Source organism: Cinclus cinclus, chromosome 6, assembly GCF_963662255.1.
Source record: "Cinclus cinclus chromosome 6, bCinCin1.1, whole genome shotgun sequence".
Taxonomy (NCBI): Eukaryota; Metazoa; Chordata; class Aves; order Passeriformes; family Cinclidae; genus Cinclus; species Cinclus cinclus.
In genome coordinates, this window is record NC_085051.1 from 12,365,862 (window position 1) to 12,392,716 (window position 26,855).

At 39.4% G+C, this 26,855-nt stretch overlaps 1 protein-coding gene across 1 annotated transcript in view; it reads right to left on the reverse strand.

The window, feature by feature from the left end:
- Window positions 1-26,855, reverse strand: part of TUB (TUB bipartite transcription factor) — a 65,467-nt gene that overhangs the window by 32,339 nt on the left and 6,273 nt on the right. Inside the window, exons 2-3 of the mRNA XM_062494270.1 lie at window positions 5,037-5,088; window positions 3,536-3,698 (exon numbers count right to left, since the gene is read on the reverse strand). Of these exons, the coding sequence (XP_062350254.1) occupies window positions 3,536-3,698; window positions 5,037-5,088 (215 nt within the window). The remainder of the gene's footprint in view (window positions 1-3,535; window positions 3,699-5,036; window positions 5,089-26,855) is intronic.

Here is a 26,855-nt window from a genome sequence, read left to right on the forward strand (position 1 = left end):
CTCCAAGCTCTGACAATTATTCTGGAATTAAATGAGTTTTTACTGCACAGTAGAGTTGCCCATGAGGGAACCATTGCAACACAGATAACGGCATCAGAATAAGCAATGGCAGTGTATGAAGGAGAATTTCCCAGCACAGATAAAGGCATCAGAATAAGCAATGGCAGTGTATGAAGGAGAATTTCCCAGCACAGATAAAGGCATCAGAATAAGCAATGGCAGTGTATGAAGGAGAATTTCCCAGCACAGAACGCTCAGCATCTGAGAATTTCTGAGATGCTATCTCTGACCTACTTTGCTCAAAGCACCACAGAGACATCTCCACACAGGCATCCAATTATTTGTTGAAATCAACAAGTACTTTTGTGCTACATGGATTTAGTACAAGCTAAAAGGGAGAGTGAAGCAGGATGATAGGTGGAAAGAAGTGCTCTTTCTGTAGCATTTGCCGGCACAGGAATTGATTTCACAAACATGCTCATCCAAGCAGTGTAGTTCATTCAGCAGAGCATCAACTCCCATCAAAGAATCATTCTTAACTTGGAATCAGCATGCCCGTAACAGCAACAAATGAACGGAAAAGAGCAGAATAGTTCTTTAGAAACAGCCCAGCTGTCTCACACATCCCACACTGCCACATACAAATGTTTTCATTGAAGGGGGGGAAAAAAACCTACCAGCCCTGAAGCCAAATGCCACAATTAAAAATGGTCATCAAACCCCAAAACATAGACATTATGCACATTCCCAGAGAAGGCCACACCAAAAAAAGGACACTTCTAGAGTTCTTACAATATTTTCAAAAGCAATGTGCCTAACAAAGGATTTTACAAGGCAATAAAACACCTTGCTAGGTAATTAAATTCTTCTAAACTGGCTCTTGCAAACTGCATGGTTTATTACAAGGAGAACTGCCCCAAGGGATTAACAAATGTGGTGTTAGATATGAGAAACATTGCATTTCTTTGATTCTCTGAAACCTTGTGAAATATTAAAAGGGTTTGAGAGACAAATTTAGAACAAACTGATTTAGGGAGAACAAATCCTAAGTATTCCAGTGAATGGTGTGGTACAATATGACAGGAAGGGTCACTTTCCCCTTAAGAGCACAGCTAATCTCACTTGTAGTGAGAAAGTCCACTCTGGGGCAAACTGGTGAAAAATTTAGCTCAGTTAGTGCATATATGAAATTTGTTATCTATTATGGGATTATAATGTCTTTTTCTCTGATTTGTGAAAATTAAAACCTTGATCAACTGACACTATAAGGGGTTTTACTGAACAGCACCATCTCTCTACTATAAGACATTATTTCTTAGAACAGCTCTGTACCTTTGATAAACTCTTGAGCATAAGAGGAAAAAGAGATTTTCTATTTTGTCTGATTAAAAAGTAAACAAACCAAATCTTCGTGCTAAATCTAATTTTTTTTATTTAGACTGGAAAGAAATTCAGTTTAATCTTTAAAAATTACATCCCAGACCCTGAGAAATAGACAGCAAAGAGAAATATTACTTTTAAATATTTATTAGAAAAAATTAAAATAATAGTAAGTTGAAAAAATAATTCTCCATCTGAAACCACTTATGGTATCCTACTTGCTTGCAGAAACAAGATTTTAAAGGCCCGTTATTACCAAAACCTCAGATTTAAACAATGCAATTTCCAGATTCTAACAGTAAATTCTGTAATCAGCTAAAGATTTCCATCCATTGCTAACCTGGAAGAAAGACTCTGAAACCTGCACTTCTCAGAGCAGAATCTGTTAGTCCACTAAATACCCACCTTGTTCTTGTGGAAAAATAAGACCACCAAGTGAAAATAAGACAACAGGGAGACAAAAAAGTACAGCACATGGAGCAAAACTGACAGAAGTTTGAACTGAATGCTGGGTTTTGTTTGTATAAGAGCAGGATATTGGTTGGTCTTTTTTTCTTTTTTTTTTTTTTAAACAGCGTTAGATACGCAAAGGCACCTGAAGGTTTAATGTGTAAACCCCAAAACCTAAGCACCCTGCCACCTAACACCATTCCCAACCAAAAGGCTGCCAACTGCATTCCCAATGAGTATCAGTGCATTTCAGCTCCTGGCCCACAAACTCATCAATAATCAGAGAAGCAAGACTTTTGCAATTGAAGCTTATGAATCCCATTCAACTTAATGATCTGCAAAACAAGAAAACTGGAAAATTACTGCTCTCTAAGTATCTTGGAGGTGTTATCAACCTGGAATGATATCTACAAGAGTCAAATTTTGGACAAGGATTACTCAAACTGCCCCTTAGGAAATCCTGAGGAAAATATGCCCGCACCATCTTTAGAGGGCTCAAAAGCATGGGCCATGTGAGGACAGAACTAAATAATGCCTGGTTTCCTTAGGATTTATTTCTGATTATTAAGGTCTTTGAAAAGAAATGGCACTATAACTTTTTTCCCCTGTGGGTGTGACACCTGAAGTGACTCTGTCCCTACTGGATCCTGTAATCTTTATTAAGAAAGTGGAGACATTGTAAAAGTTTGAAACGTTGTTCTTCTCTACCTGTTTTAATGGACTTTGCAGAAACACAGTAACTTTGAAATTACTATACGCAGTCCTAGCTGAACTTAGTTAATAGGTTTCAAATTTATCATTACCACCACCAGGCTTAAGGAAAATTTCATGCAGAGGAATGTTCAGAGTAGAACCCATCAGCATTACTTAGTAGGAGCCAAGGCTGAAGACACTGAAATACTCATGGCAGAAGGGACAAGCTGTCTCTTTCCCAGGTCAGCACTGAAATGCCAGCCAGTTACCTTGTTCTCTCCTGTTAAGGCTACAACTGCAAGTTCTGATGGGTTTTTATCCCCAAAAACAAGGTGAAGGATATTAACAATTTACTAAAATACAAAAAATTAGAATCTTCTGTAGGAAATTAAAAACAGAAACTGGAGAGATAGAAATGCTGAAGGGTTTGATTTGCAGCACTGGAAGAAGCTTGGATTGATATAAAAATAAAAGCACACAGATATTAAGCAGAAAAATTATAAACTTGTATTTCTATAGTTACAAGTAAAATACGCCTTAATTAAGTAAGAAACTGTATTGGGTAAGATGATAAAAGGTTTTACAGTGTAGTAGTGTAATTGCACAGAGTAAGCTAAAAGTTTAGGTGTTATAATGGAAGCATATGTGTACACCTGTAGTAGTAGCCCATTGGATAAAAGTATATCAGAATTAAGTAAAGGTCATAGGTTAGAAAAGCAAAAACTTTGTGGCTACTTTCCCTTGGATTAGAATGTTGTCGTGTAACAAAAAAACTTGCGACTACTTTGAGCTACGGCCAACTTCTTGCTCCTCTAAAATCTCACAGCCTTTGATTTGTATCTGAGTAAAAAATAATTTTTAACCCAACAGTGATCCCCATCCCTTCATTAAGGCATCGATAATAGCCTTTATTCTGATGATCACAAAATGAGCACTGCACCAGGACTCTCAGCAAATACACCTGCCAGAGGTGGCATTCTGTACCACGACAGCCAGAGGTGACATTCTGTACCGTGATAGATGGTGCTGCTGTTGCTGTTGAGATAGGATTCAACCAGCGGGGCTTGCTCCTCCGAATGTTTCGTCCTGCGCGTCCTCGCCCGGCTGTCCACGTTGGACTGAACCATCAGTGGCTCCTGGCGCTTCTTTTTCTGCTTCTGTTCCAGCAGTGCTCTCTGGAGAAAACACAAGAGAAAAGCATCTCTTACTGGACTCCAAAGAGCAGCAACGTACGATGGAAAACAATGGTCAGCTCTGGCATTCCCCAGATTTACAGCGGCGGCAGCTGGCAAACGGGAGACTGGGACGTTGGGTTACTGGAAATCTTTCCAAAAAAACCACAACCAACCTACTGCTGAAACACCTCCTGCAGAAAACAACAAGTAATTAAAATACATCTTCCTGAGCAGACCACCAGCTGTCAGAGCTTGCTTGGAAGTAACCCTTGGGAAAACAACAGTGTGAGAATACTGGCTGTGAAGCAATGGGAGGGTAAGCAAGGGCACGAGGCAGAGATGCCAATTTCAGTTTCTGTAAATTAAAAGCAGGTAATTACAAACTAGAATCGAGTGATAATACTGGACACAAGCCTAATTTAACAACTATAATAGATGAACTTTAGTTAAACACTAAAATTTCTCAGCTAGATCTAAACTGAAAACCTAAACCTCTGGCACCACAGGGACCTTGTTTGAGTCCTCTTCCACCACCTCAGAGAACTGAACTGTTAATTTTACTTATCCATTGCCTTACCGTTTCCTTGCCTCTGTACAGTGATATTTTCGCTTTCAGAAAGGAGATGCAATAAAACTGAGGAATAAAAATGGAGAGTGAACTCTTTCAGCTCCCTAAGTTGTGTTAACACCTCAATATGACTCCAACATAATCAGAATTAAGTACAGGATTATGGCATAAATAGTACTTGAATTTGAAAATGAGACGCTGGTAGACATGCAAGCTGATGAAATAGTGACAACAGAAGAGAATAAAATTAAACTCACAAGGTTTAACTATAAAAATGACAACTTTTTTTGAGAAGGGGACCACAGAAATCAAAGCAAAAGCAGAAACCTCAACTCCCATTAAAACCTGAAGACACAATTCCCTCATATTTCATGCACGGGGTTCTGACTCCCTTGCACAAGTCATGTAGGAATGCAGTCAGAAAACAGGCAGCATAGCACATAGTGCCACAAGGTTACAGCCACAAGAGCTAAATGCCCTGAATAAAAACTTTGTGACTAACCTCTGTTGGCTGGTGTGGCTCTTCCATCAGTGGAGTAACAAATACATTGTACAGCAGCTTAAAACAAGTCCAAGCAGCACAAATCACTCAAACCACATTCAGAAGACAAATTGTAATGGAAGTCAGACTTGTGAGTTAATTTCAGCCTCCAGAGATCTCTCTTCTGCATCCCCCAATCAGAGAATGCAATTTTCTATCAATTATCATTGTTTCATTGTTCCAGGATTCAGATTTTAGGGAATAAGAAGGTCCTCCTCCAAAATCTTACCTGTCTGTCAAGCTTCTGCTGACGCAGGCTGCTCCCCTCATCATCCAGAACACTGCAAAGACAAAGAGTACATAATTGGAACAAATTTAGCACTCAAAACAACACCTAACAGCACCCAGTGGAGGAAACTCTCACAGGAACTATCCATACAAAACTACCATTATGTTCCATGTAGGGAACTTTACCTGCCCTAACTGAAAAAACTTGGCTTCAAAGGATTTAAATGCAGTCCACAAAAAAAAAAAAAAATCGAAAAACTTTGGCTCACACAAGCTTCAACAAAAATGTATCATCAGGCAGCTCGAAAAGAAATGCAAAATCCACTGCCTACAGCTTGGTTTCTTTTCCATTTTTCTTCTAATGCAAAACATCAATGTATACAGCACTGAAATTGAAAATTTGCATGTAAAGCCTAGAAAAAGGGAAGAGTGTAAGTGAACTGCTTAGGAACTCAGCAGTACTTAAAATTATGGTAGCAAAATTAATCACCTAATCTTTTGCACACTGAAAATTATAATTTATTCCTGAATACCTGAGAAATCACTTATTGCCACATTTAGAGGTAGGAAAGACAAACAGCATTGCTCACTGCCTATATGTCTCTCTGCTAATTTTTGCTTGTTGAGAGATTAGCTCCTGTGCATTCAATCATTTTCATTAATTAAAGACTGGCATTGAAATCAAAAAGCTATTTTTGCAAAGTACTTTACCAAGCCACTGACTAGGCATTACTTTTCTGGAGAACAAAGGTCTCTATTGTAAGAACAATATAGTTAAATATTGATAATAGATAATTGAATCTTTTAAACAATGATGTGTAATCTACAAGGAAAACAGTGCTATAGAACAATGGCCTCTTACAAGGAAAATTAATTTTCTCCTACAATACACTTTTATAAAATGTTAGCCCCTTCTCTTATATCACTCCTAGCAATCAAAAAGAGCCAATAAAAGATCTAGGACAAATAAACCTGGATTTTGACCTACATACAAACCAACAGTATTGCAATGGAAATTGCATAAAAGAATCTAATGTGAATCTCATGTATTAATTCACAGTCTTCAGGAGACAGTAACATTGTAGTAGAGTTAAACAGAACAGCTAATGAAGGCATGCAGAATGCCATCTTTCCAATGCCAGCATTATCAAAGACCTATAATTAAGCATTTCTGGTAGCGTCAGCCTTTTACAATTTTTCTTAGGTTATATGCTACAAAAGGCTGATGTTCCACAGATTGGAACTGTGAAGTACCTCAGGTATGAAGTTACCATCTCTTGTAGAAGTCAGGCATTATCCATAGTCCACAAAAAATTAAAGAAAAAAACCCTCACAACACAAACACGTTCTGCTTTACACCAAGTATTCTTCATTTTATAAATTACATAAGTTATAAAAGGAAGACACATATTCCTCCATGGTATACAATTATCAATTTTGCAGAAGTGTTTCACTACAAGTGCTGCAATATTAGCTGCATTGCCAGAAAGTACAACTACCCCAATGGAGATTTTCAGCCAAACAATTGAATAAAAGATGCCTAAGTGTAAAGTTTCAGGCTCAATGGCCTGAGCAAATCCTCCTTATTTCAGACAATACTTGAAAAAAAGCCAAAACCATGTAATGATGCTAATAGAGACCCCAGGAACTGCAGAGGCAGCAATGCAGACACCATCCAAGCATCCATGTCCTGGCATGAAACACTGCAGGGAACAAGGGAGCAGAAAAATGTCCTGTGCCTGTGTGGGAAGCCACAACAAGGCAAATTCACGTTCAGGCACATCTCCTTTATGTCTCTCAATGCCCAACTGTAGCATGGTAAACATGGCAGCTTAAATAAACACCAAACTCCTGTCAGAGAATGGTGTGATTTGCATTCAGCATTCCAGGAAAGCAAAGCAACAATCAGATACACCAGAGGACTAAAAAAACAAACAAACAAAACCCAAAAACAACAAAAAAGAATCCATCCAAAACTTAGATGTTGCAATGCTGAAACACATTGCCCTTATTACTGTAACACCTTTTTTTTTTTTTTTAAAGCTTCTGAATATATGCAATCAAAGCTGAGACCAAGAGCAACATGCCTTGAAAACCAGATGACAATGTCATCTGGAGCTTCCAACTCCTTTCGTTATCCCACTTCGTATTTTATAAAGTTCTGAGTAGCTTTCCACAATCTTTCTTAGGCATGTATTAATGACAAGCCTTGCATTTAACACTCAACAAATAAAACTGAATTCCAGTGTTCTTCACTGACACCAAGATTCAGTAGAATACGGTTGCTTCAACTATCCTCTCTCCCTTTAGGGTGCTGCACTGGTATGAGAATGCCAGCCACACCACTTTTCTCAATCCTTCACAGGATAATGTTAAAAAGGCCTTATTACCACCAACTCTATGTATTTTAAATGCTACACGGTCACTGGAAAGCTGCAGTTCTGTCCTTTCTTAATGTCTAATAACACTTCTGCAACTCCAAATACAAAAAGGGTTCAATTTAGCCTACATATTCTCCTGCTACAACAGAGCACTCCAGTTTCAGACTGCACTTTGTCAGTGTTTTCTGCAGAACTACTGGACCTTGGAGGTGCTGACCAGCAGCCAACTTTTCACATTCCCCCATTTCCAATGGACAAAATCTCCTGAAACTGGGTGACTTCCAAGATACGCCATTAAGGGAAGTCAGGGTTTAAATGCATGCATGCATAAATAAATAAATCAATAAATTAAGTGCTGTTTCCATAGCAATTCTATCGGGCCCTTGCTCTTGCTGCCTTGAAAAACATCTGCAGATGACTCTGAGATGCAGTGTGTTAAGTGCCACTGACCCTTTTTCTCACACTTCAGTGAGTCCTTGCAGAAAGATTTAGCAGATCATCTCACCACAGCATCTGGCAGTCTGTGCATTCTGTCAGATGCTCCAGGGTCCAAGAGCTGAAACCCAAGAGCTGGATTTCTGCCTTTTATTTCTTTGGAAAACACAAAAGTGTGCAAGCAGAAGCACAGCCTTTGCCCTTCCTGGTCTTTCAAAAGAGCAGGAATCAATTGCTCATCCCTCTGGAAGGGTTGTACACGTGGTGAGGACTCAGCCTCTCCTGCCCAGTTTTTTTGTTGCACTCTGGTCCAAATAACTGGGATGGTCAGAAACTAAAGGCCCAGTAAAGCAGAAAAACTGTGACCGAAAGATAGCAGGAAATCATCTCAGACAGAGAGAGGCTGTTAGAACAATTCTGCCCACATGTTTGATGTGATGCTAGAAAATCCCAGGAGCAGCATGAAACTCAGTCAGATTTAATAGAGAAATATAACTTTATAATTCATGAAAACTGAATTATTGAAGAGCATGCATACATATTAGCAATCTGCTCAGCACAATGAAGTATCCTGAAGATCCTGTAAGATTCATTTTTATTCCTATTTGATCAAGAATCATGCATCTGCCTGGCATCTTGGTTATGGCTCTGACCCACTTAAAACAAAAAGCAATTTTACACTATACATAATACTGTAAACAGCCCTTCAGCTCTGCAGTAATAGTCTAGTCCAAATTCAGCTGACAAATCAGAGCTTTTATATATTTCCTTGCAAATTCAGGGAAAAGCAATCCGTCTATATGGAACTTGAACCATCAACCTATTAGAATTTACTTGTGCTGGGTTTAAGAAGTCAAGCCTATAGCTACCTATTGCAAAGATTCAGTTATATCAGTTGCCTGGACCAAGGCCCACAGAGACATAAGTATCACTTTTAGATAGCATTATTTTTTAATTTCAATTATGGTATTTGAGTCAAACTTCTCAGCTCCTGTTTTTTAAAGAGAAAAGCATTAAAAATAAAATCACATTTTAGTCAAAGTATTACTTTTCATACCACCCTTTTAAGACACAAAAACTATTTTGCAGAAAGAGATTCAACATTAAATTCAATTTATAGTAAGCCAGGCTTACTAAAGTGGTGCATGTCATAACAGAGATGAAAACATATGAAAGAATTTTAGTATTTGAAGCTTTTTATAATCACTATTCCTTAAAAAACCTTTGGAGAGAAACCCAAGTCCAATCAGGTTTTAAGGATGAAACTTAATGATCACAGAAAGCTTCATGCTTCACTGCTGAGATGAAGGCAGAAGATTCTGTAAATCAACATCTTGCTACATTTTACTGTAATTCCACAGGGGGTGATTTCAGTTACAGTAAAATCTGAAAATACTTAATTCAATAACACTTTTCACAGCAAATACTTTGCTTCTGCTCTCTGAAAATGCAAACTGCTTGTATTTCAAGAAGCCACTGCAAGAAAAAACAATTAAGAAGAAATGTTTCTACTTGGAATGTCCAAGATGGAGGTAGTCACTGATTTTATTTAAGGGCTTTTTTCTAAAAGAAAAAGTCTGCCACAGTCATGCAGCTCTATTGTTTCTGCCTGACGAACAAGGCAATGCTTTTGTTCCTTCTTGACACTACTTCATAAAGGAACATTTTCCATAAAAGTAACTTTTTTACCAGGTCCAAAAATCTCACCTAGCACATCTCTACAGCCCAACACTAACTGCATCAAAAAGTATAGCTGGTCAAACAAACAGACTCATGCTACCACTACACTTTAACACACCGTTTAAGAAGTGTCACCCTTGCATTTTCTCTTTTTGTTGCTTTTTAATATATTACTAACAGCAGCACCCAAAACCTCTATGTGAAATCAGGGACCTTTGCACAAGCAAAATTAAAATACATAGGTAGAGAAAATTCCTGAAACAAACAGTTCACATTATAAATCGGGTAAGAAATTGCTCCTCCCATTGAGAATGAGAAGCAAATGGAAAATTAGAGGTGGTATTTTTATCTGGAGTTTCTTCTGCCACATTGTGAGCTGTGGTTCCAAAACAATGGATGATCAAACCAGATAGAAAGAAAAAAAATACACCATACCAGATTAATCTTCAAGATCACTCAGATCTTTTCCATGCACTCCAGCTGCGAAAAAAAGCTGCTATGTTGCTGTGTCAAGACAAGCAGGTTATAGGATCCTTAAGAGCACAACAGACTCAAAAGAACAAGAATGGGTGTAATGTGCCATTTGAACATTACAGTCCCCAAAAACACAGGAAATAAAATTCCTGTACAGAGATAGCACTTGGCTGACTGGATACCATCTGTCATATTCACCCAATTACACTCCTCTGTAATCTCTGTAAAGTCTCTGTAGTTCCATAAAGCCCGACTGCTCTGGATAACGTTACTGTTAAGTCCTTAAGAACCAGCTTTCCTGCAGCACTGATGAAACGCTACTGTAAAAGCCCATTAACAGGGTTAGGGACCTGCAGGCTGAAGCCATGCTCAGGGGAATGGCACACATTTGAACAAGTGAAATTCAACCAATTCCTAAGCAGTGAAGCTGGCAGAAACACCAACACCTGCAAGTCCCCACATAAAACAACCCCACGAATGCCATGTGCTGAGCACACCAGGAGCCACTTGGGAGAACATCATTGCATCAGGCACACAGGCTAATCAAAGACTTATAAATGAGACAAAGTGCTCTGAAACACTGCAAGGGCTCCCCTCATGCTAGGAATCATCAAGGCTTTCTGACCCTAAAGCAGCTGCTCTGTCACCTGATTTAGAGTAAAACCTGCAGCTACTCTCTTTACAGTAAAATGAGTGACTACTTTCCTAGGCCACCTAAGCAAGTAGAAGTCTGGATATTGAGGAGCAACCCATGGACACTGAATATTATTTTGCCCTTCTACTGCAAAGAGCAGCTCTTGCATTACTCCCATGCCAAAGGGCATGGGGGGTAACAACCCCAAAGGGCACAGGGGGTAACAACCTACCCTTACACGTCACCTCTCCGTCACCACTGAGCTGACCAGGAAAGTACAAACACCATTACTCCTGCAGAAATGGAAATTGCATTTCTTTACACAAAGCTTCAGAGGAACAAAAGTATTTCACTGTGAATCTTACATAATAAATAAAAGCATGCCAGTCTAGGAATACAGCATCACCTCTTCTGCCTGTGCAGAACACCCTTAAAAAGACAGAAAATAATAAAGCAAAAGGATAGGGGGGAAAAAGGCAGAAACAAGAAACAGATATTTGTATGAGAAGTACCAGCACCAAGCCAGCCACAAGACAGAAGATGCAGAGGATCACACACTGTGCTGATGATCCAAATGGCACTGAAAGTAATGCCTGCAGTGCAGATGGTTGATAGCAGACTGCATTTGTAGTTGCACAAATAATTACAGAACCAAATGCTTTCTTTTCTTCTCAAATCCTGGATGGGAAACTAGTTTAAAAATCAGCAAATTAATGAGACCTTTTTGAAAGGTTGTTGGTACTGTTTCCTCCAGTAAGGTTTATCTAAATGTCCTTTGGACATTAAAATCTATGACACTAATTATGTCCAGCAACAGTTCTGTAGATTAACTGAGAGCAAATGTAACAAACAACAAGAACACATTCATAATTTTTTTTTTCTTAATTCCATGTAGGTAATTGTTGAGATTAACTCCAGCCAAATCTTCGGTATGGCCACACAATTTCCAGAGATCAGGTTGGGAAAGCTAAAGCCCTGACAGAATTAAATCTGGCCAGAGATGTCAAGGACAACAACACAAGCTTCTGTAGGCACACTGCTGAGTAAAGGAAGACTAGGGGGAATATGTGCCCTGCCCAGAGGAAACAAAGCCCCATTTACCCAGTTACATGGAGGGGACTGAGGTACTCAATGAGTTTTTTGACTCAGACTTCACTTGCAAGTATTCCAGCCACACAGCCTGAGCACAGAAGGGAAAGGCAGGGACCAGGAGAATGAAACACTGTTCTCCACAGCAGAAAGCCAGGTTTGAGACCATCCAAGGCACCTGGAGGTGCAGGAGTCCATGGCACCTGATGAGATGCATCCGTGGGTCCTGAGGGAGCTGGCAGAAGCAGTAGCTAAGCCACTGCCCATCATACTTGAGAAGATGGGGCAGTCCAGGGAAGCTCCTATTGAACTCAGGCACGTGAAAAATGAGGAGACGACTGGTGACAGCAAACGTGGTGACAGTAAGGGCAGATCATGCCTGAAATACCTGGTGGCCTGCTATGACAGGACTATAGCACCGGCGGATGAGGAAAGAGACACAGACGTCATCTACCTGAACTTTTGCAAAGCATTTGACGGTCTTGCACAACATCCTTGTCTCTAAACTGCAGTGGCATGGGTTTAACAGATGGAGCCCTCAGTGGATGAGGAACTGGCTTGATGGTCACACTCAAAGAGTCACGGTCAATGGTTCAGTATCCAAGTGGAGACCAGTCAGGAGTGGCATTCCCATGGGTCACTACTGGGATTAGTGCAGCTGCTGCTGACATGGACAGTGGGATCAAGGACACCCTCAGCAAATGTGCCAAGACCAAGCTGCGTGGTGTGGTGACACACTGGAGGGAAGGGATGCCACCCTGAGGGATCCTGACAGGCTGGAGAGGTGGGGCTGTGTGAACCTCGTGAAGTTAAACAAGGCCAAGTGCAAGGTCCTGCAGCTGGGTCGGGGCACAAGCACAGGCTGGGAGGAGAAGGGATTGGGCAGCCCTGAGGAAAAGGACTCGGGGGCGACAGTTCATGGGAAGCTCAACAGGACCCAGCCGTGTGAGCTCTCATCCCAAAAAGCCCAACGTGTCCTGAGCTGCATGTAAAGCAAGGTGAGGGAAGGGATTCACCCATTCTATTTCAGCAGTCTAGAGACCACCCCCAGGTCTGGGACCCACAACATAAGAGGCACGTGGACCTGTTGGAGCAAGTCCAGATAGATGAAGGCCAAAAGAGGATCAGAGAAATGAAGCACCCTTCTACATAAGGAAAGGCTGAGAGAGTTGCAATTGTTCAGTCTGGAGCAGAGAAGGTTCAGGGGAGACCTTGTTGCATTTCAGTGCCTGAAGGGAACGTACAAGAACAATGGAGAGGGATGTTTTATAGGAGCAAGTAGTCACAGGACAAGGGGGGATGGCTTCAAACAGAGAGAGTCAATTTAGACTGGACATTATTTTTACTGTTTGAGGCACAGGTGGTGAGGCACTGGCACAGGTTGCCCAGAGCAGTTGTGGATGTCCTATCCCTGGAAGTGTTCAAGGCCAGGCTGGATGGAGCTTTGAGCAACGTGGTCTGATGGAAAGTGTCCCTGCCTATGGCAGTGGAGTTGGAACAAGATTATCCTTAAGGTCCCTTCTGACCCAAACCATTTCATGATTCCGTAACAGCATTTTGGTCTGTTTTAATTAGAACAGTTCATCAAAATAGATCTCCAATTGTTACGACTTTAGGGGAATATAAAACCAACAGCAACTGTAGAAATCAAATTTTCTACATGTTCAACTTAAGACTACGGTTTTTGAAAAGCCCATCAGAGTCAGGTAAAATACATTGTTAAATATGTATATTACAGAATATATGAAAACAAACACTGACCATTCTTGAGCAAATAACCCGAGAGACTGTCAGTGCTGAAGGGAACAACAGGAGCTCTGCAGATACTTCAGATATGCTTTGAAGTAATGACATCCAGCTTTGAGCTAAATCAGAACAAAACTGTAGTCATAGAGAAAAAGAAACTACAGTTTAGGATCTGAAATGCCTAGGCTGACAGCTTTCAGTGAGGATGATAAGAACCCAGGAAAAGATCTAGTGAGATGAAAACCAAAACTATTTCCCACAGCACACTGCATGTTTTAAAAAACTGAACTACAGGGCTGCCTCTACTGCCCTGGAAAGATCAGATGAACTAATATTTGTACAGATTCATTTTCTGCAATTACACAGAACGGAACAAGACAGCATATGGCAGTAAAATGCAGGTAATGAAAATATCATCTACTGGAAGAGCGAAGAGCTGGGTTATTTCTCACCCTCCCTCAACACACACAAACTCTGAACACAATGTCAGAGAAGGAATCTATGTCCCGAAAGAGAGAGGTGAATTGAATAAACATGAATGATGGAGCAGTAAAACACAATAGCCTTTGGGTGATCTAGCTAAAATTGTATTTCAAGTAGTTTGATGAGAAGTACCTGAATAGGAGCAAACTGGGAAGGGGAAAAAAAAACAAAAAACAAAAAAACATGACCTGGAGATACACTACCTGCAATGCAGATGGATCCAGAAGACAAATGACATGACTTTCAGGAAGTGCCTTTATTGAAAACACATCTCTGCCAGCTACCAGAAAGATCCAGCCCTAGCAGCCAGGTTTCTCTCTCAGTACCAAAACCCAGCCGATCTCAGTTGTTAAAACAGTACAATATATGCACCAACAAACCAAACCCCTTGATGTGCAAAGCATCCAGCCACAACAAACAGAAAATTAAACTAGCAGAAACAAGGGGGAAATACTGTCTGGATAAGGAGACTGCATTTACACATACACACACTGCAAAAGAAGAGTTCTCAGCCCGGACCACAGTGATTCTCCCATTCCATTACTGCTGACCAGGTAAAAGGTGTTACCTGGAACAGACCTCTGCTTTTTAGATGTGGAAAACACTGTGAAGCATTGTGATGAAGGGAAAACCTGCACAGGATGACTGGTGGCTCCTTTCCCTCCCTGTCCTGTACCTGTTCTATGAAACATGGGTTTGTCCAGCTGGCAGCTACTTGGCCTATTTCACATCAAACAGAACAACCTTCCAAGACACCTGTAAAATGAGAGTAACAAACAAGTCTTAACTCCTCTTGGAAACACCTCTGTGAAGCAAGAATGAAGCCTCACAGGTACAGTAATTAACCTAGAAACAATGCTGGCCTTTAAAATAATAACATCATCGTGAAGTGTTTACCAAACAAAACACTGGTGCCAGCAATAGGGTCACTGCTGCAGGTGTTCAGTGAAGCTTCTCCCTGCAGTAGGTGTGCAAACACAGGCACGAATACGTAGCTCAAACATGCTGCTGCTGAAGTGGATTATATTTGAGGTAATTCACTAATGCAGCAAAGTATTAACAAATCCCACTGCCCATGTGTGTGTTTAGGACAGGGCTGGAAAAAGATGGAGGTGTATTTACTGGATTTTTAAAGGAATAGTAAAATTAAGCTATCAATTTGTTGAAACTGTGAAGATGAGAGACTACCTATTTTGCCTTTGCTGCTCTAACAATCAAAACTGAACAAAAATAAAGTAAGAATTGTAACTCTGATAGATGCTAGGGAATTGAAACAGCCAAGCTCCCTTTTCCTTTTTACAGGTGGTTTTGTAGTTTCTATGGAATACAGTTTCTAAGGGAAGACATGTCATTTCATGATAAATACTAACTGTGAAACAAAATATTTTGTCACTTTTCCCCCCCACACATACTATCTTTATAATCCAACCTAGTACTCTTTTGCTGGAACTGAGGAAAGAAGATTTTTCATTTTGGTTTGAGTTCTTTCTCTGTATTACCTTCTATACTAGTAGCAAATGCTGACAATCCTGGACAGCATTTTCAGAGGAAAATGAGTTTGTCAGATCCTGGTGCCTAAGTACACGATATGGATTTCAAGACTGGCAAGATGTTGATGGCCATCAAAAGTAGCAAACATCATTTGGCCTCCATTTTGCTCCCTACAATGAAAACTAAATCATTCTTTCTAACAGCACTCTATGCAGATGAGGTATTCCATACAGCCTGATCTTCATACCTGGGCCCTGAATCCCCAAAACCATGAATTCAACCTCATGAGAATGTTGCCACTAACTTCATATTGCATAAAAAGGTGCATAAGTATAAATCCCTCCAGGCTGGGGTTTTCAATTATAAAATATTATAAATTATATAGAATTATAAATTCTGTCCTGAAGACAGAGGATTGTTTTCACAGTGTGCACACACAGTGCCTGCACAGAAAAAGGCTCTTTCTGAGATTTTAATAAATGTTAGAAAACCATAGTAATAAAAAGGCTGGGATGGTGATTTTCCTCCCCTCCGCCCTCCTATTTTTTTTTTTTTTTAGTGAGACATAAGTATTCAATCCTGGCAATGTCTACAGCATTGAAAGATAATTTCAAAACAAGCTACATATTTAATCTTCCAATTTATCAGTTCCCTGTGTGAAGATAATCCTGTGAGTAAACAACATGAAGAGCATTGTTCTCCATTTCAAAACTAAGCTAATCTCTTTCCTTTGCTTCTGTGTGCAACCAAGTGTGGTAAATGGAATCTAGTCCCAAGACCTAAGAAGCAGCAAAAAAAACCCCAAAAAACAACACAGAGAGTTTGCTGCAGCTGTGAACCCACTTTGTTTGTGTACAGTGAAAGCCAATTTTCTAGCTCTGTTTTCCAACGTGTCCTTTAAAGGCCCCTTCCAACATTATTGGAATGCATTTCAGCTTTTCTTTCCTTTTGTTACATTAAATGTTTTTCTCCACATCTGTGCATAACTCCCAGCCAAGGGAGCTTACTTTCTCTAGTAAAAATAACTGTAGAGAGAAAATAAACAGGAGGACAAAAACATAACATGGGATAATACCATACAGAATCACATGCCATGGGTTGAAATAGGAAAAGGAACGAATAGTGCTTTTTGACACATTTTGGGGAAAAAATCCCTACCACGTCCCATTCAAATCATATTTTTATATTCTGGCTATACTTTATTTAACCCCAAATATGCCAGCATGCTTTTTCTGTTTCAAATTGAAGAAAATATAGCCCTTTTAATAACAAAATGCCCTCAGTACATTTACAAGTACTTGGAAGTGTCACATTAAGTAACAGTCACAGTATTTTATTTTTTTTGGTAGCATACTAAGATAAGTACACTGCATCAAATTCAATCATCTCTGTTTTTCATAAACATTAACCATGCTCACCAATTTGAATTTATACACCTAATTTAGCATATCAGCTTTAAGTATTACAAATAAATTAGTCAAATTTAAAACAGGTCGAGTATTTGTTATTGCAATATTTTTAGATGGACATTCATTATGAATCATCAGAATTCCTGCTATACTTCCTCTTGACTACTCTGTGACCATTTTTGTTACATCTCACAATCATCTTCATCTGGTTCTCCTTAACTGCCTCCAATGAAATTATCACTTAGTCTAATAATTATTCTGGATTATTCTCTCAGCACTTGTGCTGTACATCGTGTGGTGCTACAAAAAGCTACATGAAATGTCTTGCTACAGTGATGCATAAATGGAAAAATATTTTTAAAGCATTCAATTATTAAGAAGTGTGATAACTTGAGAAAAGTGATACATTATCTGCTCTATCCAGCTTGATGTCTCAAAAGAAACCAGATGAGACATTATTTATGCATATCTAAATATATATGCTTAGATATATGTGTATATATATTAAAAATCTGGGAGAGAAGAACTGGAAAATTATCATCATTAACTGGCATGACTCAAATGCTGGATTCTTTCAGTGTTGGGCAGTTAATTGATATAACAATTCCTTTCAGGGCACACAGTTTAGCTCCATGAGATGTATACAACATGCAAAAAATCTGTGCTGCCAGCAAGAAATGAGAATTATGAGAAAAGCTGTGGCAGAGGAGTCAAGATAGCATGCAGATTCACAGCTTCAGAGAACATGGAATCCATGTCCCCAAAAAGCTTTGGATTTCCAGCTGAAAATCTCCTCTGCAGCATGCAGCTTATATCTGACACAGTTATCAAATTACTGAAAAATTAAGAGCTAATGATCATGACCCAACTAATCCATATTTCTACCTGCAACTACCTTTTTCAAATTATTGTTCTGGGCTTTAAAACACTGTCACATGAATAGTCTGTGTGGTACTGTTTGAGAGCAAAGTCAGTCCCCCAGGCAAGACATTTCAGACTCCAGAACATCATTTTCATTGCACTTGAATCAGACTGAAAATAGGGCCTGATATATGCACACCATCTCGTTTTTAGGGTTCCAATCCTGAACCAACATAACTTATTAATGCTGGACATAAATATTGCCATCTAGACCTGCTCAAGTGACTAAGTGTTTGCACAATAAAAGCTTATAGCACACAGAATACTGAACACCAAAATAAAAGGCTGATAAAAAAAAAAAAATCATTCACTTTTATCTTTGCTTTCTAAACCACTTGTCAAATAGTCACCAGTGCCATCTAACAGTAACCAAGGAGGAATTAAACAACAACCACAACAACAACAAAAAAATACACACTAAGATGCTTTTTATTGTTGTTTTGAAAACTCCTAAGATTTGCACAAATACATTACATGCAAAAAAACTAACCTTGTCTTTGAAATAAAGAATGCATAAGATACTTAGATTACAAAGCTGTGTCAACTCTTAAGTGTTTATTTTTCTTAACTGGCAAGCAGCTGTCCTTTGTTACTGTAACAAAATATCCAAAGCAACTACATCAGAAAGATTTCAGCATTTATCCGATCTACTGTTTTAAAAATTGTTTTTACTTGAGTTAAGAATTCCCTTTTTTCTTCACCATGTGCTAAGTAAATGTGGTACCATGTTCTATAAACTGATGGAAAACTCTCATGCAAAGCCACAAGTATCCTTTGCTATTCATGTACTGCTACAGATTTTCAGTATGATATGACCTCCCAAAATAAAGGACACAATACCAGCATAATATCCAAGGAATTAAGTGGTGTAATTCTCATTAAGGTTGTGCCACTAATCCCCGCACATCCTCTACCAAAAATTTATGGGCAAATTATATATTTCTAGATACTGGTGGAAATTGCAGTACTCTAGAATCAGATCATAATTACACAGGATTGAAAATTGTACATTTGTCAGTTCCTAGAAACAAAATGGATAGCCAAATCTGCAATTCCAATGGCTGCTTCATGCTAGATACAGATACTGCAGTTCACTTACCACTTCAGAAAAAAACTCTTTTCCTTGTCTTTTTCTTCTTTTTTCTCTAAGATTCTGGCATGCTTAACAACCCACACAAAGACAGAGATAAGAAATAATATAGGAAAAACCTACTGACTCTACACACTGCATAGAACAGGCAAATTCTCTTTAAAACATAACACATATAATTTGATATCACTGGGTTTGGGTACTTTTGGGGGTGATTTTGTGTTATTCCCTTCTTTGCTTTTTAAAGGAAGATGAACGATAGTATCACTTTGAATTTCAACTTGTGGAATCAAGGTGTGGAACTTACATGAATCTCCAATATGCAATTATATTGTGACAAGTATTGCTTCCTATGTAGTTACAACTTAATAAAAATCTTCAATACAGAAAGAATAACCAGAATGCAGAATTTAGCAAATGTCACTCTTCCTGTACTCAGAAAAAGTACAATTTGTTTCCCACCCCAAATGTTTATTTTGATAAAATAAAAAACAAATATGTTTAAAAGCACTTCAGTTTCTTATTTCTAAACCAGCACAGCTTTAGAGAGCTACCACTGATGCAGCCATGCCCTTGTAGCAGATTTGTTTAAGCATGACAGAAACAGGTCCTGAGGTAATTCAAGATAATACAGGTCTTGGATTTTGTGCTTTCCATTTTTCAACAAAGAAAACAAGCCTAATCTAATTTGCTCCCATGTGCCATTTGAAAATGTAACTAAACAGATCACAGCTGAAGTAGATCAGATTAACTGCTAAAGAAAGGTTGTGTTGACAAACTGCACAGAAAAGTTTACCAACACCTTTTGTGGATATGAAAGGCACAGCAAAAACATACAAACCTACTTGCCAGGAGGCTGCCTTGTGTTCAACTTGCAAAGTGAAGGCTGGCAGAAAAAGATGTCATTTTTATTTAACAAATAAAATTTTTATTGAACAAGGAGCTGTTCCAATGCTGTGACATCTGTAGCAAACCATTACAGGAAAGGGCTTTCACCACCCTTTTCGCATCTTTCTAATACCTGGCTGAAGTTGCCATTTTAATTATTCCACTTCACCTGGTAGGATGCCTGTTAGGAACAATTACAGCGAAAGGAATTTCTGCTGGGCACTGATGTGTCATGTACAGCCTTGTCTCTGGACACACCTGTAAGCCTGTTACTTCTCTCCTATGAAATATTTTCTGTTAAAAAGGGTAAAATGTGAGCAGCAATATGTGATTATCAGCTTGGTTGCTGATTTCCTAGAACAAGAAGCAGATCATACCATACAAATAAAATTAAATTCAAAATATTTGGGTCTTTGACAGAGAAGGATTTAAGTTATCTATCACCCATGAAACATGTATGTTAATGTCATGTTTTGTAGAAGGCAGGGAACCTCTGGGAGTCTCAGGAAGAATTCTCCTTTCTGTGGGGCTTCTGTAACAAAATTAGACCAGAGTGCTCAAACTTCAAAATCCTTCACTGACAATTCATATAATGAGAGGGTTCTGCCTGGTTTTGTAATGAAGAAAGACTTATGCATTCATAATGCCTATAATAATTTCTTCAGTTGATTAATTTCAACTAAAATTAGAGAAGGTTAATATTTCTAAATCAAACAGATTTCATAACGAAGATGGTGGCTGGATAGAGGCAAAGGCCTTAAGCAGTCTCTCTGTAAGATGAAGTTTTGGGGCTCAGCTCCCTGATATTACTAGAACAATGAGAATCCACACAGGGAACATTGTGAAGGACAGCTATAGGAATATTGCTATCTAAAGGGTAGGGATCCTAGCCTTCATATGGATCCTAGGACCATTTCTCACACATAGATGCAGAAGATTCCTTCCAACATCAACACATTGTGAAGAAAGCTTACCGGGCTCATTTTTTTTTATGCATAGTTCTGACTATCCCCCTCTGGATTTGACAAAGGGCAATATAAATGAAATAAAAAAGATAATCTTATTTTGGAGAAAGAATGGTGGAAGACAAAGCAAATATAACTACTTCTTCAATCTTGATACTGAGTTTTCATCCTGGAAAAGCCACAGTTGTGTATGTGCAGCGTCCCCAGCAGTAACACAGGGATAACACATTTTCCATCTTTGCAACCTCTCCCGGGGTTCCACACCAAGCAGGGCACGAGGCAGTGAGACACAGGCTGGCAGCACACTCCAGCAGAATGCCAAGGTGCATCCAGCACACCTAGGGACCAGTCCCACTGAGCTCCTGAGCCACAGCCCCACTGTAAATCAGCAGGAGCATGCCAGGCAAAGGAGAGGACTGCAGGTGTAATCAGCGAGCACGCATCCTGTCAGATAGAGGAAACTCTCTCACACAAAGCTGGAGACCTCTTCTAACCATATCAGATGTAATTAAACCACTTCAGGAACTGTGGGAAGCTATTTCCAAATGCATTTAAGTAAGGCAGAAAGAATGATTTTAGCTATTGGACCATTAAAAGGGAGTGAAGCTAAAATTCCCCTTTGGGTCTAATCAAGACTCATACACCAGCAGATGTTTTCTTCTCCTCTCTGATAAATACATATGACTGTTTCTTTCTGGTTTCTTTATGAAACACTAATTGCCCACTGCACAGAAGGTCTAATTGATGTAGCATGTGATCATTGTTATTTGCACATTTTTCATAGCTCTAATACTTCAGTGCACAACCTGTGAGTTTGTGTTTATTGCAGGATACAGGGTGAGTCATTTCAGCCTCAAGGAGCATCTACTGAGCATCACTCAGCTTAATTCTGAGTTCTGTCAGTCAGAGGTCTCCACTTTCTTGCTCACCCGGGACCTACCAAAACTAGAACAGGGTGAGGAGTCCAGCAGAATTATAGAAAGAAAGCTGGCTGGCACAAGCAAGCTCGAAATTTATAAGACAGCGACAGCTTCGTGTAGGTGACCTTCCAATTGTGTTTACCATTGTGGGATGGTGCTGTACACTACCAGAGCACACACTCTTATCTTCACTAGTGTCAAATTGGGGACTGCACAGGGTGTCTGTCTGGGCTGCCAGCCCACAGCAGTGACCAGAGGCTGCTCACCCACCCTCCTGAAGCTCTGTGTGCTGGCAAACCAGGCTGCTCTCTCCAGGGAATACAGCACCCTGCTCTCACCTGCTGACAGAAGGACCTCTGCCTGAGCCTGGAATCTATTCCAGAAAGACAGCTGCTGACAGTTCTTGGATGGCAGCAGAGAGCTGGAATCCTGCTCAAGTATTTAGCTGCTTTGCAATTTATTAAAAGATTTAATTTTGGAAGAGCTGGAAGATTATAAGGAAATACTGCCACTGACTGACAAATTTAGCACAAGCCACACTATGTCCAGGCACTCTCCCAGCAGCATATCCACTGTTCTCCCAAAACCAACATCAGCCAGGTACAAAGAACACACACAAAAAAGGAAAATACCACAGAAATAAGGAAAACAAGCTTCCTTAAGTATTGAATACCATTAGGAAATGGAGGCAGACATTTAATGATCTAAAAAGAAAAACAAACGCCTTCACTTCCCAAATAACTCAGGGAATTATTAATAACAACTCAATCACTGTTAGTTATAGACCTATGTTAATGGCACCAATACAAAAAATAGAAACAGTATCATAGCCATGTCATGAAAAATTAGCAACAAGACAGATGTCATCAAGTGCAAAGTGAAAAGCAAAACCATACAGAACAACATCTTTCTGTTCACTCTTTATTGCAATATGCACTTGCATTTGGCATTGTTAATCCAAGACCACAGCAAATGCAATATTGCAGAGATGGATGTAAACTAAAACTCTTTGGGCTGAATTTTCACCCCAACACACAGAGACTTACTTTGAGGATGCTTCACAATGTCAGCTGGGCATATTTACAGTCCATCACACAACACAGTGAAAACCTCTATGCCTCTAATATGCCTCACATTTTTTTTTCAGAATAAGCTTTTTCAGAAGAAAATTAGTTGCTCCTGCCAAAGAATGCATAAAAAACTACAGTGCGGTATATGCTGCTTGTCATTCTGTCTAGGCAGCACAATAGTCCTTCTCCTTCCTTCTCATTCCACCACATTTACTATTTTCAACAGAATCAGAGCACTCCTGAAAACCCAGCCATAGGCAGTTTCACAGCATTCCATCCTTTCAAAGGCCTATACCAGCCTTAAGATAAAATACAGCTATTCTGCATTGTTTTAAGCCTTCTGTTTCCAAACCTTTCTATTTTAGCAGAATACAACAAGCAATAAACGGGATAGTCATTCCCAGTGAGATCCCAGCTGTCTATCTCCTTCAATCTTGGTTATAGCTTATATTATTTGATACCATGCCAATGAAAGGACAGCTTTCAGAAACTACAGTTTATTGCAAGTAAAATTGATTTCTTAAGCTCTAAAATATTTTCTTCCAAGTCTAGAGTTCACTGAATTCTTTTACCAGAAGTCTGTGTAAGAGAATCCAAATCCAAAGTTTATAAACTTAATGACCTCCAGAGTTTCACGACGGAATTTTGGGGAGATAGGCCCAGCACACACCAAAAAATAACCTGAAAATCCAGGCACTCATCTGAAGTATTGAAACACCTTTCTAAAGAATGAAACAGAAGGCAGAGACTTGAACATCTGAACTAGTTTATCCCACTTTCCATCTTATGCAAAGATACCTTCACAATTTTTTTCCAGCAGAATAATCTGGAAATCACTCTGACTTGAGGTGCACAGAATAGGAGAACTTTTCTCCTTCTAATGCTTACTACTCAGAACAACCTGTATCTTGCAAATCCTAAGGCATATAGCACTGAATTAATAAAAAACAGAGGGTGTGCAGGAACAATAATAGGAAGGAAGAAAGGAGAAAAGGAAGGACAGTGAAAAGGAAGGAAGGAAGTTAGGAAGGATTTTAATTTAATTTAAATTTCCCCTGTGCTAGTTTTTCTTGATCTTCAAAATCTGAGAATGATATTCAAGCCCCAAGGAGGCAATTAAGAATTTTTCAAGCTACATCAATACTGGCAGAATACTACAGTGTATCATTATTTGGAATAGCCAACACTTAAAAGGCATCTTCCAGGATGCTTCAAACTTCTAGCAATGTCATGATCTTTTTATTCTGACATGATGGCCCAGTTTCTCTGCATATTAATACAGTAATTCTTAATTCATCTATCTGGCAGATCCAAGAATTATCCTAGTATTCTGATAAGATAGAGGCTAAATTAGGTGGGTCATAAGTGGCTAGTGCTCTTTTAATAGCAAAAATTCTTATTTCAGACCAGATAATGAATTCTACATTACAAGTTATATGCCCATTGTGAACTGCGATGCAGCAGATTCCCAGCTAGCTGTAAACAATCTAACACATACACTGGAAACAATTTAAATATGGCAATCCCCAGCTCCTCCCAGACTGAACTGCACCCTTACTCAAGGATTGAAACACTTGTGCATTCCTGACATTACCAGTGACCTGGAAAAGGGGATCGAGTTGCTCTCAGCAACCACCTGAAAGGAGGCTGTGGCCAGGTACCTTCTCCCAAGTAGTTAGAAACAGGATGAGAGAAAACAGCTTCAAGTTGTGCCAGGTCAGGTTTAGATGGGATATCAAGAAAAATTTCTTCAGTGAAACATTTGTCAAGCCTTGGAACAGGCTGTCCAGGGAAGTGGTGGTGTCACCACCCCTGGAAGTATTTAAAAGCTGCAGAGATGTGGCATTTAGGGACATGAGTTAGTGGTGGACTTGGCAATGTGGGGTAAGTGGCTGGACCTGATGATCTTGGAGAACTTTCCTGACCAAATGATTCTATGATTGCAGAGATGCAACAGCATGCCACATGCAGAGGCACATGAGCTCTGCCTTAAGGACAGACAATAAATAAAACAATGTTAATGTTATTCTAGGGCAAGCACAAAAGGTTTCTCTAAAGCCTTACACTTCATTTTTAAATCTGCAGCAACAGCCAGTGGAGTGATTTAAGATTCAGTAACCTGGAAGAAACAATTATCAAGGTCTGACTCAATGATGTGTAGAGACACCTTTAAAGTTATTTAACGTTGCTCTACAGATGCAGTGTCCCAAAAGAGGCATTATTCACCCGTACAACTGAGATAAAGTTTCAGCACAGAAGACTTCAAGCAATCCCTAGGTTTGCAAAACACTCTTTAATGGAAATTCACACTCTTGGCTTGAGTATTGGGATTTATATCTGCCAAAAACAGTGGGATGAATTCCAGGGTACAGTATGTGTCTTAGTCTTTTGTTTTCCACTCAACCTGATCCATGCAGTTAGTTGAAGTCATTGTCTGGACAAGTTATCTGCTCTTTAATTTCCACACTATATTCAATAATTTCCTCAAATTTTCAGAAGTGAGAATTGCTGCATGATGCAAGGTAATTTGTTTTGTTGCTGCAGCCATGTGAAAATGCTGCTGTAGTAATATGGACTAGCAACAACCTGCTCTGGAAAAAAAAATACTGTTTTCATTATGTTTCCTGCTGTGGAACAGGAATAACTAATGCAAATACCTAGCCTTTAACTTAATTCATTTTGCTTCCAAACTGATACCAAATTTGAAAGACAGAACCGTTCAGATCCCTTCCCTAACTGTAGATCAAATACCCATGTACTTGTATTTCACTTGCAAATATGATTTCCAACTTAGTCATCATTTGAAGCTAATCAAGGAATTTCTTCATCTTGTAGTATCTCATCTGCCAGTAGTTAGAACTGTGATTGGAATTAAAATTGCCATTAAAAACTTCATGCTGTGGTTTCATTACCTGTGTCAAATGAGCTACAATAATCATGAATTATGATATTCACAGGCTTGCGTTAACATGCATCACAACAGGGATCACGAGGTTTCCACTGAAATTTGCAACTCGAGACTTAATTTCCATAAATACCTGAGAATCCAAGGTAGAACTCAACTTCACTGAAAGAACGACTCGGGCACTTGTGTTGTCAAAGAGCAAGATTAAGTGTGTCACTCACAAGCACACTGGTGTACTGATGCATTATAGACCACTTGCTGTTATCTGCTCAGCTAAAACAGGAGCTCAGAGAAGGGGATGGCACCAATCCCACCCCTTTCCAAGGCAGTAAAAAGGCTCTGGTGCCACCTCTTTGTGACAGCTCCCTGCAAGCAACCACACAACTGCTCGGAAGGCAGAGGGCAGCCTTAGTCCCTAGAGCATTCCTGCTTTCAGGGGAAGCCTGCTGGGCTGGCTGCACAAAATCAGCATCCAAACCTGCAAAGCTCTTGCCCTGGCAGAAGCAGTTACTTTCCTCTGCTCTGTAGGGCCTACTGCTTTTCCCTGAAGGAGGAAGCATTTTCAACTGGGTCACCATTTCTCTTTAAGGATAAAAAATAGATAAATACGTAATCCCTCAATTTATTAGCAATAGAAGAGTATGAAACCTGTTTCTGCTGTAACCACTGAAAGGGAAAGGAAAGATATCTTTTAGCTTCTTATTAATGTAAAAGAATAGAATACAAAACCATCTAAACAGTAATTTAATTATGGAGCAAACTGAGCTTTTAAAGTGTCAAGAAGCTATGCAACATAGACATAAACTACATAAATTACACTGCCATCAAGTGTTAGATGAAACAACCTGGCGTTAAATAACTATGTCAGGAAAAAAATTTCATCTTTTATGGCATGTACTCACCCAAAATAATTATTCCAGTCTTTCCACATTCTCCCACTCTTACCTTTGTACACTCTATACACCCTTCCCTAAGAGCATATTTCCTTATCTAAGTCAATATCCCCTGACTTCCCATTTTCTCAAGAACAGATAGTCCAAAGAAGCTAATGATCATATGCCTATAACAAAAACAAAAGCATAAAAACTGCATGCCAGCAATCACCCTAAGCTTTCCACTTGCATTTTGTACCCCTCTCTTGTACTTCCCTTCTAAACTGAAATTTTTCCAGCCTGAAGACTGCCTTGCTGTATACCTGCATATTATTATCATTACGTAAATGACAGGGGGGCCCAGAGA